Here is a 16,596-nt window from a genome sequence, read left to right on the forward strand (position 1 = left end):
TCCACCAACCTCAGTCCACATAGCATATGCATGAACTAAAAAAAAAACCAACACAAACCAAAACTCAGCCTTGCAAAGTAGTTAAAAAGGCACTCAGACATGCTCATTGACACAAGGAACACAGTACACATACTTTTACCTTCCCAATCAACAGTCAGATTCGCAAATTTAACAAAAAAATCAGGATGACGCCACAGGTAAAGAGTGTTCAAGCAGACTTAAGAATATCCATACGCTTTTCTATGTTACAGGTAACATATTATTAATCTAATAGCAGCCTATCCGTTCTTCCTTTAATTGCATAGGAAGGACTCCGATCACAGACCAAATCCTCGCCTTATGATTACAATGTTTCCGTACCTGCCTGAACAGCACAGCCAGCTCTACCTACTGACAGCCGCGCACGCCAACTGCAAAACCAAATATGCCCTTTCCGTGACGATTTGCGTTCCTGGCTTTCTCTTACAACTGCTGGAATATGCAGTCTAGGAAAAGTTCTCAAAGAGGAAGATTGGGAAAAAAAAAAAAAGGTCATTAATTTCCCCTTTGAGTTGTTAAAAAGGAAGTAGCGGTTGAGAGCTGTGAGTGAAAGCGGTGGGTTATTGCCACCCTTATGGAATCAGGAACATTTTTGTCTTTCATTTAGTGCTTCTTTTCCTTCAAGTAAATTTTAAGAGAATTTCTATCTGACACATTTTGGTGGGAAGTCTAAGTTACACTATAAAAGAAATCTTCCAGGTATTTCATAATACTAAATTTTATACATATTTACATACACACACTGAGAGTTCAGAACATAAGACAACAGCAACACAGCCTACCGAGCAAATACGCCTGACCCAAGCCTCAGCAGCTTATTTGTTGGTAGGGATTAATTTTGTACCCCAAATTCCAGCCCAAGTCCGCAAGAAACCGAAACTAATGAGAGTTGCTGTGGAGCAGAGAACAGGGCTGGACTCAGAGGTCACACAACCCAGCGGATCCCCGGACAATCCGGCCACGGCACAGAGTTTGGCTCATAGTATTGGAACTTCCCTTAAAGCAAATACCACCCCAACTATAAACAGTGACCTACAGTTCTGGAATCCATAGAAACAAAAGAAACTTCAAACTTAGATTTTGTCCTTTAATAATATGGGATTAAATGGACTCCACAGAGCCTTCCAAGGCCTCTGGCATTCAGCAAGAGGGATCCCTGTAATGATAGCAAGAAAACAGCAGGGAGTTGTAATTACCTACCAAGGTCAAAGACCTGAAAAAACAGTTGGGCTGCAGAAAGGATCCTTTCACAACCAGATACAAAAGCCAAGGCTTTCGTTTTAATAACAAAATTTAAAATGTGAAGAATTACAAATCATTTATTATGCCTCTCAAAAGCTTCCCAATTCTTCAAGCACCTGTAACAGTAAGTGCAGAAAACAGCAACGCCAGAATAAAATCGCAAGTAATAATACCACCAAAATTGATTTGCAATGCTATTGCCCAGAAGTCCATTGAACTATTATAGCTAACAAAAAAAAAAAAAAAAAAAAAAAAAAAAAAAAAAAAAGAATGACAATTACTTGTGCCAGAAATTACTAGGAAAGGTCACCAGAAATTTAAAAGGCAAACAGGTAAGCAGGCTAAAAGCCGAGCTCTGCAAAACCGAGAGATCTGGCTTCTGCCCTACACAGTTAAGTATTCCAGTTCAAGAAAATCAACTAAAAAATGAAAGCAAAGCAGAGTCATTGAAATCTGCTAGTGGTGGGTGCTAAACAAGCAAAAACCCACTTACATCACAGTCATAATATTGCATCAAAGACAAACTTTTAGAAAAATCTATGTTTAAACTTAATCTTGCTCAACATCCAGAAAAGGAACAACTCTGAAAAAGTGCAAGTTAAGAACAAAAACTGCCGTATCAGATAGGAATGATGCCATAGGCAAACAGCAGCAGCCAGCACCAGTGTCTTCCAAAGAACCTGCTGTACAAATACCTATTTGGCCCATAACAGCTTTTCTTCTTTGACTTGAAACATCAGCGTTTCCACTCCTGCCTTTCAAAAGGTTATTATTCAATACACAGTTACAAGCATCCACAACTCTTGTATCTTAAGCTCTTGCATTAGTTTGATTTTTATAGAAGAACTATTACAACTGTAATGATGAGAATATATAGAGTTCACGACTTGTTCGGAGTTTTATTTTTCATAGTCCCTTAATATGAGAACAAGAGGTCACTTCTCTGTTCTTATGCAGCTCCTATATCTATCTCAAGTGTTGCATACTTCCTATACTGAGGTCTTTCCATTAATAAATATTTTCAACACATTGGAATTATCATATGAAAACCCAGACTGAACAAGATGTTCAAACTTCTTTACACTATTAGAACATTTGTGATTGATCTTTTCTCATCATCAATTCCGCAGTTTTTTCAACAGGTGGTTACTGCTATTTTATAACCTAAAAAGGCCTAAGAATAGCATATATGTTCTTTCACTATGCACCATAGTTCTACCACCAATACTAACATGTTCCTTAGCTTCGCAAAGGTATTATAAATTCCTCATGCCCTTAACCAATCCCAGTACTTTTTACTCTTTACATGCTTACCGAAGTAAAAAAAGTCAAACTGCTGCTAGTGTATTCTGTGCTTTTCCACTCAACTACAGTGTTACTACAGGATTTTGGACTTTCTATTGTAAGTCTGCTGGAACTTCATCATCTCTTTATACTTCCTCAAGATTGAAGTAAACTCTAAGACACTGCTCAAACACATACGCGTGTGTGTGGTACAACACAACACAAAAATCGTATCCAATTTAAGTGTCTGGCTCCAGCACAATCACTTTTCCAAAAGGAAAGTGCTCTGGGTCTCTGGTAGACAGACAGCTCTTCTTGCAGGGCTTAGGATGGTCCAGTCCCATCCATCTCTCTGCCTGAGGCTCCCACTCCTGCAGCAGCCTGAAAAAGCACTTGTCTATACTCGACAAAACCCCGGCAATACCGCAAACCTTCTTGCGCTCATTCTGCTGCAAGTAGAAGAGTTTCTGGACAGAAAGACAAGCTGGGAATGTTCATTCATTGTCACAGCAATACTTAACTAAACTTGGAGCTCTTAGATAATCCAAAGTCTCAGCAAGTGAGCGACAGTAACAGGAAGCAATTATTGACATGACCCAAGAGAAAATCCAGAGACAACAAACAATCGTGTATTTTAGTAGCAATAGCCTGTAAAATTCTGCGATTCAAGGACGGATACAGCATTCTTCCTTCCCTTTCACTTGCCAGGTTCCATGAATGATCATTTTCATTTTATATTATCTATTAAAAGAAATTACAAACCCCAAAATGCAACAAATCAGCTGACTATTTGTCTGCACGTTTTGCAGAGTTTTAGGGAGATCAGATTCAAAGCAACACAACCAAAGCAGCAGACTGACACAGACGCCACTGACCCACGCGGCCCTTCACAGCATACAGAATTCTGTCACTTTAATTAGATAACAAAGCAACCAAAACCGTTCAAATTCAGTAAGAAAAATGAAAGGGCAAAGTCAAATCTGAAATATTTATCCAATGTAATGTAAATCCACCTGCAAATGGATTGCTGCAACTAACATGTGAAAGAAAGCCAAAGAAAAAGTAAAAAATACCTTTATATATTGGGGGAGAAAGGCTTTACATTTATAAGCATGGGACCAGGAGCAAACCATAACCATCCCATTAGCGACCCAAGGAACGCACATTTCCTGCCCTTCATTACTGCTAAGTAACCTGATTCATTTGAGGTCTGTAAAAATTCACTGCAAATACAAGAGGGATTTTTATTTGTTTTTAAAACTGAATCAATGTGTTGGTGTCCCTGGCTCGGGACGATGCATCACGGCTGCGATGGATCAGCTCCAAGCGCTCCAGCAGGAGCTCTGCAGCAGCGGCTCTGGACGGGGTCTCTGATGAAACCCTCGGCAGCAGCAACTCGCCTCTCCCAGGAACCACCAGCGCTGCCACCCCGGCGGTGGGGAAGTTTGCCGGAACAGAGAACTCCATACCCAAATCCTGCCCTTGTGATCATGGCAGCATAAAAATGGATAGTTCATTCAGGGTGAAAAGCGCTTACATAAAAATATTAACAGGTGTATGGCAGGGCTGGCTGACATCACCCTCTTACTGAAAGCATCTAAGCACTGAAATTTCACCTTAGTACATTAGAGCAGATCCCAGGTCAGTCTCCCAGGGCACTTAAAATAAACATTCAATGTTTGGAAGATAAAGTGTCTCCTCTACAGACTGTAAACATAAACAGCCAAAGTACTGAAAAACAAAACGTTGTTCAGCTCTCAAAGACAACGATGATAACAGAAAGCTGAAAAGATGTAACAGAGGAAAAATAAAAGACATGGTACCTATCAACAGAAATGCCACTGATACATGAGAAATTAAACATCCCTTAAACAGATCAGCACCAGAGTATCATACAGGAATCTCTGTAGGAAGCTGTAGAAAAAAAATTCCCATGAAAATCCTGCAACCCCAAATACCACTTTTCATATCCCACTAAATTTTGTAAGATGGATTTGCTAAAATACTTCTGAACAAACAGGATGCCCAGAGAAGATGTCCTGTACTTCTTGAATCTTGCCAAACTATCTCCACAGAACATTCTGTGTAGAGTTAAGTGAACAACATATTTCCTTTCTACGAGTTCTTTCTCTTCTCTCTTTCATGGTCAATATACTTTTATCTCTAGTACAACAGGGCAAGAAAACAGAGCATCTAATCTTTCAGCTCCTGTTTACCAATGTATTTCTTGCACTGATGGCCCAAAATTAGATGCAGGACCCCGGACTTGGTCTAACAAGCTGCAAGGGGCTCTTCCTCTCCACGCACGCAACTTCACGGTCGTCCTTGTTCCGACTCCTGAGGTTCCCGTCTGCCCTTGGGCATATCTGTGTGTTCCCCACCACACCAACGCGCTCAGACTTGGTGTCATCTCCAACTCAAGTGTACTGCACCATGTCCTTGAGGTCATTGATAAAAGCGCTAAAGGGGACAGGTCATAAAATGGACTCCTGCAGTGTTCTGCTTGTCACCAGCACCCAGGTAGATGCCACCTATTAATCAGCCACCCTCAGCCTGAGCCTCAGACCGGTTTTATTTTACTCATGTAGTTGTTTGTACAGACTGCAGTGCCCTAACTTAGACCAAAAACCACTGTGGGAAACAGTCAAAAGCCCTGCTGAAGGCGAGGTGAACAGTGTGCACCGCTCTCCCTTGCCCACAAATCCATTTCATCATCAATCTAGTCATTTTATCATACAAGGCAACAACCCTGGTCAGACGTGATTTATCCCTGCTGAAGCCATACTGACCATTACCAGATCACCTTCTCCTGCTGTGCCCAGCGATGTGTTCCAGAACGTGCTCCCCGATTTCCGCAGGGACTCCCCGAGGACGCCCAGCCGGCCGTTCCCTGCCTGCACCTCGGCGGCTGGTGCTTTGGGGTGGCATTTCTGTAACCAACGTACTACGAATCTGTTCAACTCAATTCATACCCACTTCGAATTAAATGAAAACAGTATTAGCTACCACTCCAACACAGAAATTTGTGCCAACAGGGTTGTTTTCCGTTGTTAAAAATGACCAGTTATTTGGAGTCCTTTTGTCTAAGAAAATACTTCATTTCTCACACACTTTATCAATGCCTTTGGTAAACTGTGGCAGTGGATTCCCTATAAAAGGTACTTATAACAGCCACTCTCAACAATCTAAGGCACTGAATAATTCCAAGATATTAATTTTTGAAAGCCTGGATATCTGTCGGAAACTTCAGGTTTCTACTAAAAGCTGCCGCCACATCTGCCAGAAGCATTTCAGCCTGGGAGAAGTCACATACAAATTCTCAAGGGTTTTCACCTCGCTTATTTTTAAACACACACACACAAAAAGTTTAAGGCTATTTCAATTAAGCAGTTTTTACAGAGTTTCTGCCCATATGCAGTGACAGAAGCTGAATAAACATATTTAGATTTTCTGAACTATGACCCACTTTTGCTTTGATTCACACTTTTTGGAACACTCCATGCTCAGCATAACATCTACTTCCTACAGATCTAGTGACTCACTCTTAAAAAGATTCATTAACTTGTAATTACTCAAAAAAAAATCAATTATAAGCATAAGCTTCTAATGTTATTGCTGTATAAAAAAATCCACAAGGAGATATTACGCTGTCTCTACAAACACAAGCAAAATGAGGCATTGCACTGCTTGTCTGTAAAGTATGACTAAGCACAGAAAAAGTCTGAGTACATATATTCCCCTTCCACCTCTTTCCATCTTTATCTTACATATTACGTTAAAAATATTTTAAAAAGCAAATCCAAATTTAAATATCTGCTTTTAATTGCTATTTACTAGTGATCTTGAAGACTCATCCTCCTTTAATCCTTAATAATGCTGATGTTACACAGACATTATCTCCTTTGGGCACATAACTTTTTCCATGCATAATTAAAGTGCCTTTATACAAAGTAAACATTCACATCTTTCAGCTGTAAATACCGTGTCATCTCTAACTTGTCTGCTTATGTGACATACTTCAGTTTGTCTACCTATGCCTTAAAAAAAAAAAAATGGTATACTAGTTCCCTTTCCACTCCTTACTGATGTTCCCTCCTCTTGGATTCCTACCCTTTACAGGTGATGCTGATACAAAGGTTTACAGACTACATAGCAAGCAGGATCACTCACAAGACTCACTAAAACAAAACAAACAAAACTCCAAAACCTCAAGGAAAAAAAAAAAAATTGTTGGAATATAACTGAAAGGCGGCTCAGGAGGCAGCACAGAGACTGGGCTGAGTGACTGGGAATGCCAGAAACAGGGATTGCCAAAGTCCACAACTAATGAAACTGCAGCCCCAGATCATTCATTAATTACTTTGAGCTATTTGAAGGTTTCTCTCTGTTACTAAATTAACGTCGCAAGGACTTTTATCTTCCATAAACCCCAGAACGCATAAAAGTGCTATATAAGCTTCCAAGAAACGTTTACAAACACTGCAGCAAAAAGAACTTATGCAGGTTTACATATAGGTCATCAATAGGATAATGACAGATTCCTGAATGAGATGTACTTATTAGAAGTTCTGTAAACAATGATACACATTCCTGCGTGCAAATGTTCTGGCACAGTTTTATGTTTTTATTTGTCCTTTGAAAACACCACTGAATGCTTTAAAATATGTTTTGCAATTAAGATTGTATTTACTGACATCTCCTACCTGCCTTTTCACAACAACATTTTGTATCTATTATCTCTAATAATGTATTTTTCCCTCTCCTCCAACTACTATTTACCATTTATCATTCAGACAGATATTCAACCAGATGAAAAACACAGACCATATTGGCAAGAAACAAGCACAGAATCAAAAATTCTCCATATCGGTATCAATGCTGTATCAATGCTTTAAACCGTTTACAGAACCACAACACCTAACAGGCAAAATTTACATCCCTGTATTTCTACACCTGATCTCAAACCCCCTCGTCAGCTGATCTGGCCAACCTGCATCCAAACCCCCAGCACCTGGTCACACATCAACAACTATCACACACCACCCACTGATTTACTACAACCAAACTGCTAGTTTAGATCAGCTAGATAAAATGAATAAGCATATAATTTTTTCACCTGTATTAGAAAAGTCAAAGCTCACTGAAATTTAAAAACAAACAAAAAAAGCCACAGCTGACGGTCTTTTAAGCTCATCTATTAGTTAGCAGACTTGCTCAACACTCAATGCTTTGTCAAATTAACCATCTTTAATCTGGCTACACTATTTGTAACCACAAAAGAGCACATGGGGGTCTCAAAATCTTTAAAAATAATGAGAAATGCTGATAAAAAGCTATATGCATAATACTTTTAAACTTAAAACAGTAGAATCAATTGGAACATTTTACTTTGAGTCAAACAAGAAACGTTTAAAACTAAGCTGCGTTAAATATTTTCAGTTTAAGCTAAGTCTTCTAGTGTCCAAGAATGTACATCACGTACACAACGGAGACAAAACAACACGCTTAATGAAACGCTAATATAGATAGCAGTTTGCACAATTACGTGCAAGTAACTTGAAAGCCAAGCCATAACCCAGCCTTAAGAAATTAAATGCTTGTCTTGTCCCATCATGCCCAGGTATTGCATAACGTGGGATAGGTAACAATGGGAGGTTTAAGAATTTCGCCTGCGTTTTACTGTTCCTCATGCTGTGTCATACTAATTAAAAATGCTGCACTAATTACAGATCATATTATTCTTAAAATCAAGAGCTACACTGACCACATTTTATAGAAGTGCATGCTGCAGAGCTAAAAACCAGAGTTGATTTAAAGCATATGAAGTTCTAGGGCATAACATCAATATATTGGAAAAAAAAACCCACAGCATTAAGCAACTGAAATCTACACTTTGTTAATTTCTTGCTGGGAATTTAAAATTAACTTGACTGTCATTAAGTAAAAGAACTTTACTTGTCCCAGTTCAATCCCTAGTGGACAAAACATGCACTACAGAACCCCTAAATTTCACTTAACGAGATAGCTGGTCTTTTTGAGAGGAACAGTTAAGACAACACATGTTCACCATCAATGAGAAAATACCTCGTATGCCATTGGTTGCACTCCTGCTGCCAGTAACAAACCTCCTATCAGACCCAAACAACAAATACTCTCTGTAAAACTTCAGGCAAGTAGGAAGGGTGCCAAACAAACCCAGTATTTTTTTAGATCCATTTTTTGACACTCCTCACAATGAGATTTATTGACATGCTTAGATAAAATGGTAATTTCTCAGCATTTGAAAAAAATACCATAACACCATTATATTCATACAGGCCTGTGCTTTCAGATTTGTATTACTCGCCTCAAAATCGGCTACTTCCAGCAATAATACACATGCAAATTTTTCAGTACTGATCACCATTTTCAACTGTTAGTTGTATGTACTTCTAATAACATTTAAAGTTTCTGCTTAGTAAGAAATTATTAATTTACCTGAGAAGTAATCATTAACTATAACACAAATCTCACTCCTTCCACATGCAACCATGTTTATTCCAGCAAAACCAAAGTGATCTGCAAGCTACAGGAACTTGCTAAAACAAATGTGCAGCTCGTTATCTTTAAATAAAGCAAAAATCTTACCTTGCCTGTCTTGTGATCAAACCAGACAAGAGCGTGGTTCCTGGACAGCACCTTACAGTCAAAAGTCGCGTTATTCTGCGCTGGCCGGCACCGAGCCACTGAGCGGCCGATCTTAACGGGCTCGTCCAGGTAGACATGACGCTCCTGAAACGGATGAGAGTTCGGGCGGCAAGTGAAGATGGCCAAGGCTGAAGGCATCGAGGACAGATTGGGGTTGCCACACCGACCAGAGATGAAGAGAGCCTCTTCTGATGCAGACTGTCCTCCACAATTCCTGACCCAAACCTCCACAGCAACTTTATATTAAAGCAGGACAAACATTATTGTGTAAGAGGCCTAACAACTCATTGCTTCAGTGTGTAAACTAACTCTGGCAATAATCCAGTGAAAAAGCCCCATTATGTCTTTTAATAATATCAGCAGTAGCCCAAAAAAAGTCTAAAATGTACAACTTTCAATCCATCCTGCTCTGGAAGAATAGGAATAAGCATCTGATTCCTTCAAAGAAAAGCAAAGGCTCCTTGGAAGAGGGATAGGATATCTTAAGTCCAAGTAGATGAGTCATACAAGTACTTTTGTTTGTAACCTCTCAACTGCCTTCTTTTCCCCCCCTTCCGTAAACAATACTGACCAAAATTCTGACCAATGCAACATGTAAGCGAGACAAGGTTTATGGAAGGGGGATGAGGGAGAAGGATCAGTGTCCCCTCTCAAAGCGCACAGGCCAGGAGCTGGAAGGTGACTACGAAGCCCTCACTCCACAACACGGATCCCATCGCTTTACACGGCAATCCGCATCTCACCATCTTCGTATGTGAAACCAGAGCAGAAAAGGTGGTCCTCGCATTAGGATGGGGCACGAGAGCTATGCTGTTTTCCTCCCCTACACCAGCTAAAGCCGAACTGCTCTACAGCTCCAGGCAGCCGCTCAGATAAGGAACTTGATAAGGCATGGACAGGGCTCCGAACTCTCCTTCTCCCGGGGACAAACGCCGCGTGGGAAGGGTCCTGCGGGGCCGCCCTTCGAGCTGCGCTGACAGGTCGCTCCCAGGCGGTGCCTCCGGCGGGCGGGCGGCCCTCGGCTGCGGCTCCGCGGGCCGGCGGAGGATTGGGGCGAGCAGGGGGCTGCTCCAGGAAGTCTCCACAGAAGCCCCCAGGCGCGGCGGGGCCGACAGAGGCGGCGTCCCCTGCGCTCCGCTCAGCCCGTCCGCAGGTGGCTGCGCATGAGGAGGGGCCGCCCCCAGCCCCCCGCGCTCTGCGCCCGCCCGGCGCGGCTCCGCTGGCCCCGGCCGGCCCTGCGGCGGCGGGAGAGGCCTGGCGGCCGGGCCCGGACGCCTCCCGCTCGGTAGCTCTGCCTCTCAGGCTGCCGCCAACCACGGAAACTTTCCTCCGACCTGCAGAGCCGAAAACAAACCGGGTCAGACGCGTCCCACGGCCGGCGCGGCCCCGCGCCTCCCCCCGGCCTAGCGCTGCCCGGCCCCGAGGGCGGCACGGGGCGCACCAGGGCTCCGCTCCCTCCCTTACCTTCAGCGCAGCGGCCGCCATAGTGACTGGAAACCTACCCGGTGTAGCAGCCGCGGCGCTGCCGGGGAGGGGCGGGGGTCGGGGGGAGGGCAGGCGGTGGCGGAGGGAGGAGCCGCCTCGGCGGGGCCTGACCAAAGAGAAGGCGCGGCGGCCGCCTCCAGCCCCCGCGCGGGCGGCTGCGCATGCGCGGCGGCCGGGCTGCGCGCAGGCGCACTGCGCCCGCTGAAGCTGCGGCAGCGGCCGAGGCCCCGCCCCGGTGCCGCTACCGCCCTCTTCCGGGCGCGCGGGGGCGGCGGGTGAGGGTCCGGCGGGGGTGTGAGGATCCGGCGGGGGTGTGCGGGCCGAGGGGCCTCCTGCGGGGCGGGAGAAGGGGTGCAGGGCTGCTGCGAAAGGGCCCAGCTCGGGCGTGCTAGCAGGTGGGAGCGGGGGCAGGCCTCTGAGGTGAGTGAGCCCCCGGGGCCGGTTGCCGGCTCTGCCCCCCGCCGCCGTTCCCAGCGCTGCCCCGGGGGCGGCGGGAGGGCGGGAGCCCTGAGGAGAAGCCGCGGTCACACGTTACCGGCAGAGCTCTCAGGAGAGAGCGCAGGGTCTCCCCACGTCCTCCCGGTGTCCCCCTGCCCTTGTGGCCGTTTTAGGATCCCAGGTTGAGAACTGTGGAAGCCGCAGTGTCCTTGGACGTGTCTCTGGAGGGAGAAATGTCCGTGTTGTGCCGGCTCTGGGGCCAGGCTGGCAGCGGGGGGACCCTGCAAGCGAACGAGGGCGAGTGACAGGGAGGGTCGGGGGGACAGTGGGGTCACCCGTCCAGGGTTTTCCCTCAGTAGGTCCTGAGGCATCACCCACGGACATATTTCTGCTTTCTAGAAGCCATGGAGAGGCTGTTACTTCTTCAAGGTCATACGATGGGCTGGTGCTGAACAGGTCTCCCTTGTCTGAATTCATTTTTAAGTCAGTCATTCCCTGTAAAGCAAACAAGCGGAGATTGTTTGGTATAAGGTAGAGGCTGGAGAGGTGCCAGCACTATAATTACCTTGTGACAAGGTGTTAGGATTAGGGATATGGGACGATTTCTCTATGCCAGAAAGGCCGGACAGCCGTGAAGGAGCGACGTGGAGCTGGGCCAGGTGGTTTAGCCGGCAATATATGGGGGAAATCAGCCACAATTGAGGTGAGGCAGTGCCGTTTATGAGAAAAAGCTTGATTGCTGTGCTGTTAGTTACAGCACAGTAACATCTCAGGGCTGGCTTCATTTTTTTTTTTTCCTTTCTTTTCGACCGTACTGTGATTTTGGGGGCAGTAATTCATTACAGCCAGGTTTTCCCTGTTTTCTTCCAATGATCCGATGAAAAAAAGACAGCAAAGCCAGGCTGTAACATCTGTGTCAGAAGCAAAGAAATGAATTCCAAGCTGAGAGACAAGTCTGATTTTTGGAGACAAAAAAAGGAAGACTAATGGGTGGAAGTTTTAGGACTGCATGTCCATAGTTTTCAATTCTCCTGACAGGAGAAAACCAAAAAAATGCCTGGCATACCACTTCGTGGCTTTCATCAGCTTGTTTGTGAGATTATACTATTGTGATAAATAGCCTTATTTTTTTAATAAATGGAAATTGAATATGGCTGTTGCTTATAGCACACAAGATGCCGTAAGTAATCAGAAGTGGGAAGAAAAGGGCTGTTAAAAAGAGGATGGAGAAAATGGGGAATAAATTTAAGTCCATCAGGAGAGAGTTGCAAAAGTAGAAATAATTGAGAACTCTTTGGAATTGCAAAAAGCATAAAAAGTGTGAACAAAGGAGTACTACAGATGTTGGAATGAAAGGAATGTTTATGAGATCATTTTTTATATTTTTGTATGCATGTTTAATGGAGAAAGTAGTCTGAAAGTAAAATTAAAGGTGAAGAAGAGCCATTACCACCTATGGAAGAACCATTACCACCGAAGAGAGTCAAGTAAAAAAAGATAAACTGAGCGGTGGATATCTTTTTTCTGATGTTCTCTGTAAGTATTTATAAGTCTTAGATAATGTGATCCAGACAAATTTCATACTGTATTGTCTGGACAGTATGTTTGTTGTATTGTGACCAGTAGAACAAGATAATACTCTCAGTGTCTGTGTCCTTTAAACTGTGAGCCACTGCCATAGTATGGGATCCTGAGCCCTTCTCCGTCCCTGGAGAAATCCGATTTTGACATTTCCATGGGGAAGCAATGGTATGTGCCAGCTGCCTTGCTAATTAATACTTTTTGGTGCTGCCAAATGGCTCGTGTAACAACAGAATTCTACCAAATTTTCAGCGAGGGCATTAATTTGAGCCTGCCTTCTCTGCAGGAGTGCCAGCGTGCAGAAAAGTCAGATGTGTTTAGTTATCTGTCAGGCTTGTTAACTCTTATTTCAAATTGCCTCATGAGTTCAAAAGTTATCAAGTGCAGACTCATAGAATAAGTTAACAATAGAGAAAGCGGTTGCATTCTGAAATGAGGATACAATTATTGTGTGGGTATTTTATGAAGTATCTGATGCTCACCAGGAAGTGTCCTTTTCAGAACTGTGGAAAGCAACAGGTGGATGAAGAGGGAGCAGAACAGGATGCTCAGGCACTGTGCTCAGCAGGACCAAGGAGGATGTGTCTGCTCACGCTTCGTTTCTGTGAAGCGCTGTTTGCCACGTGCCCCAGAGGCGGTGAGTTTTGGTAGCCATGTTAGATAAGGGCAGCGAGATGCCTCTTCGGTGGCCATCCTTTTTTCAGGCAGGGAGTCATAAAAATGTTGTTAGAGCCATCACAGCTGAGGGCAGAACCAGCTGCTCCATAGCCATTCTGGGTAAGGGAAATGGAAGGGAGATGACTCTTACATTTGTCCCCTAAAGAGCTGGTGTCTGTTTCAGGATGACAAAGTGCAGCAGGAGTAGAGTTTCTGTGCGTACCTGCCAAACATCTGGATTTTGGCTCGTGTGTGTCAAAAGTACAGGAGAGCCTCTTCGGTCTTAATGACTTGATGAGAAATAAGATCTTTTGCTGAAGGAAGCCTGTTGTGAATTCTGAGTTAGCTGTCGCTCACTAGAGAAGAAAAATACTGAGCATCGTTATAGGCAATTCAGTGCCAGATTTCTGAGTATTGCGCAGTAATGATCTAAAGGACTACCAAAATATTAATATACATCAGACTGAGATTGTCAGCGGGAGGTGTGGTGAACCAGTTGCTTACTGAGAGATCCCGATTCAAAAGAGACTGTTACATTTGGAATGAATGAGGCACACTTTATAGCAAAAGTTCAGTTTCTAGTATAAAAATTAAGATGCAAACTGATAATGAAAGCAGAATAAACAGGGAAGAAGAAAGTTGGAGATAAGTATAATGTAACATACATACTATTAATACAGTAGTATACTAATATATAACTAATTTTACATACAGCATTTCTTCATTTCTAATGAAATTAGGTAGTTGGTATACCTGGCACTTTCAGTGCTTTATCATTTTAGTAGAACATAGTCATAATGTAACCAGCTCTTAGTTGCTTTTCTGTTAATATGAGTTTGACTTTTTGAAATATTTGATGTTTTCTGTGGCTGTTTGAAAAATAAGGAAAAGTGTTATAAAATAAATACGACATTTCTGGATTTCGTGTGTTTGTTTTAAATAACTGTATTTATTAGACCAGGTCTAATTTTCAGATACAAATAAAGTATTGCTTTAACTTGAACTCTCAAGGTAGGGAGTAGAAGGAGGAAGGTGAGATGAGCAGAAGATGTTTATCTAAGTCTTTGGTGTTATTCAGTGGTTGTGAACAGTCTGCACAGTCAGTCCCTACTGAAGCTGATGGAAATTGGCCAACCAGCAGCCGACACAACATTTGCTGCTACCTGATAGAAAACATCCCGCTGAGAGAGACGGGATGGAACAGCAGAGATAGCGGCTGGAGGAGAGAGATAGGGGCTGGAAGAAAGCAAGATAGGCTCGAATGCTGAACGGTTTGGGCTCTTTAGAATCTGGCTGTCTCGCATAGGCCTATACTCATTTTTATTCCAGTAACTGACGTCACAGGGGCTGCTTTTTCTGGAAGATACTCATGGCCAAACCCTGCTGCATATTTGTATGAACAGATTGCTGTCTTTCTGCAAAATAAGACAGAGTTCATAGAGCTTCGCAAGGGCAAATTCCATATACAGAGCCTTACTATTTCCTGAGCCTGTATTGCAATTCGTAGTAAAGCATTCTCAGTTAATAGATTCCCGATTTTCAAGTCTATATTTTGTCCTGATATGCTTCTTGAAGGAGAAAGCAAGCAGTCTTGGTTATTCTAAACATTACAATACTTAAAATACATGCAAAAACTTTTTCTTAAACAAGTGACATCCCTTCTCAGCCAAGGAAGATCATCACATTTTACCAAAATGTATTTGAATGGCTAGGTGAAAATCTTCCTGAATGAGTGTTTCCCAGTAATGAGGAAAATTTCCAGTAGATGAGAATCCTCTCTTTTTCAGTGGCTTCTTTCTCAAAGATCATGTCTCTATTCTCTAAACTTTCTCGTGCCAAAAGATTATTTCTGTTAAGCATCAAGTGGTATTAAGTTATTGGTTATTTTTTAACAAAATGAGCAGAGAATATCTGTCTTACTAAGTACTTTATTGTTCTTGTTTTACTTCTATATATTTATACTTTTTATTCACATGAAAACTTACAAATAGAGGCCAGCAAAAACTAGAAGGGAATGCATGATAATAATAGCTAACATTGTGATAGCAAGAATGTAAACAAGGGAAAGGATAAAAATATAAACAAGGAAGGGCTGGTAAGAAGCCATGTGATGATCCTTTTTGTTAAACCAAGTGATAAAAGCTTTTGGCCAGGCCCTGTTTCAGTTCTTGAATGGAAACAGCAAATTAAATACCACTGCAGAATCACTGCTCTGAGTTCAACCTGATGAAGCCAAGTTGTAGTCATGTCTTATTTTGGATCTTTTACAGAACTCAGGAGTTAATGACTGGAAAAGTTTGAGTCTCACACGGCACATGGTAAAATACCTGAATCAACAACAGGAGCATCCCAGTGCCGCTGCTCCCGTTGTGCTGTGTAACTCCCTTCGTATCTGAGTTTATATCTAAAATGCACTTTGCCACTAGTGGTTTATGATGACTGAGGGCTGCTATATCTTATATTATTACAATGATAATTGTGTGTGCTATAATTTTGTCTGTTGTATGTTTGTTCCTCCTTTGTCTAGGAAATTACTGTAAGGATCAAAGCACACTTTAATTTCTGAGTTTGGTCTTGATAGATAAACAAATGTTGTTAATGGGTCTTAGAGAAACAGTGCATCTGAAGAGTCGTAAATTTTCTATTAAATATGTATAGATGTGGTATCTTGGTTTTAATATTTGCAATTTCATTTCGGGAAAAAAAAGGCATGTAGTAATTGAGGCAGCCAGCCTGTGTCTGCTGCACTTGAAACCAGTGTGAATCAATTATAGGAGTTACAGGTTGTGGGGGGAGGAGGTGGCGATTTTTTTGTTTAATAAAGTAGCTATTTAGCCCTTTCAACTCCACAAAATGTTTCCTACTGAAATATAAATGGGACATTGACTGTGCTAAAACAATATTTGAAGGCTCTTACATTATTAAATAAAGAGCTTGGCTTTTGGCTGAGGCCATACAATATGTTTTCAGAGATTCAGATGCTTTGGCTTGCATTATTCCAATTCCCTGTGCAGAGTAAAGTTTCCCAGCCAGCAGCCTGTGTGGCATTTCCATCCGACTCCTGACTGATGCTCAGTTTTGTGTGGGACGTGATGCATTAATAGATATGCCCGTTAATTACTTAGCGATAACCTTCTCCAGATGCTGCTCGCGGACCTGCCAAACGGGGAAGGAACGCGGTGA

At 42.8% G+C, this 16,596-nt stretch overlaps 1 protein-coding gene and 1 long non-coding RNA gene across 19 annotated transcripts in view; one reads left to right on the forward strand and one right to left on the reverse strand.

The window, feature by feature from the left end:
- The window catches only part of SLMAP (sarcolemma associated protein), an 86,180-nt gene extending 75,368 nt beyond the window's left edge, over nt 1–10,812 (reverse strand). For 13 of the 18 annotated variants that reach the window (XM_065642594.1, XM_065642590.1, XM_065642585.1 and 10 more), the window contains exons 1-2: nt 10,717–10,811; nt 9,193–10,586 (exon numbers count right to left, since the gene is read on the reverse strand). In XM_065642594.1, coding sequence (XP_065498666.1) covers nt 9,193–9,390 — 198 coding nt within the window. In that variant the 5' untranslated portion in view covers nt 9,391–10,586; nt 10,717–10,811. Of the gene's footprint in view, nt 1–9,192; nt 10,587–10,716 lie in introns of all 18 variants that reach the window. The other 5 variants (XM_065642584.1, XM_065642582.1, XM_065642583.1 and 2 more) reach the window with 2 other exon arrangements.
- A 282-nt stretch (nt 10,813–11,094) lies between these two features.
- Nucleotides 11,095–13,389, forward strand: LOC135993147 (uncharacterized). Its single transcript, XR_010606824.1, has 3 exons — nt 11,095–11,157; nt 12,586–12,711; nt 13,258–13,389. It is a non-coding gene; the product is annotated as an uncharacterized LOC135993147 (long non-coding RNA).
- The last annotated feature ends 3,207 nt before the right edge of the window (nt 13,390–16,596 follow it).

This window comes from Caloenas nicobarica, chromosome 11 (assembly GCF_036013445.1).
Source record: "Caloenas nicobarica isolate bCalNic1 chromosome 11, bCalNic1.hap1, whole genome shotgun sequence".
Classification (NCBI taxonomy): Eukaryota; Metazoa; Chordata; class Aves; order Columbiformes; family Columbidae; genus Caloenas; species Caloenas nicobarica.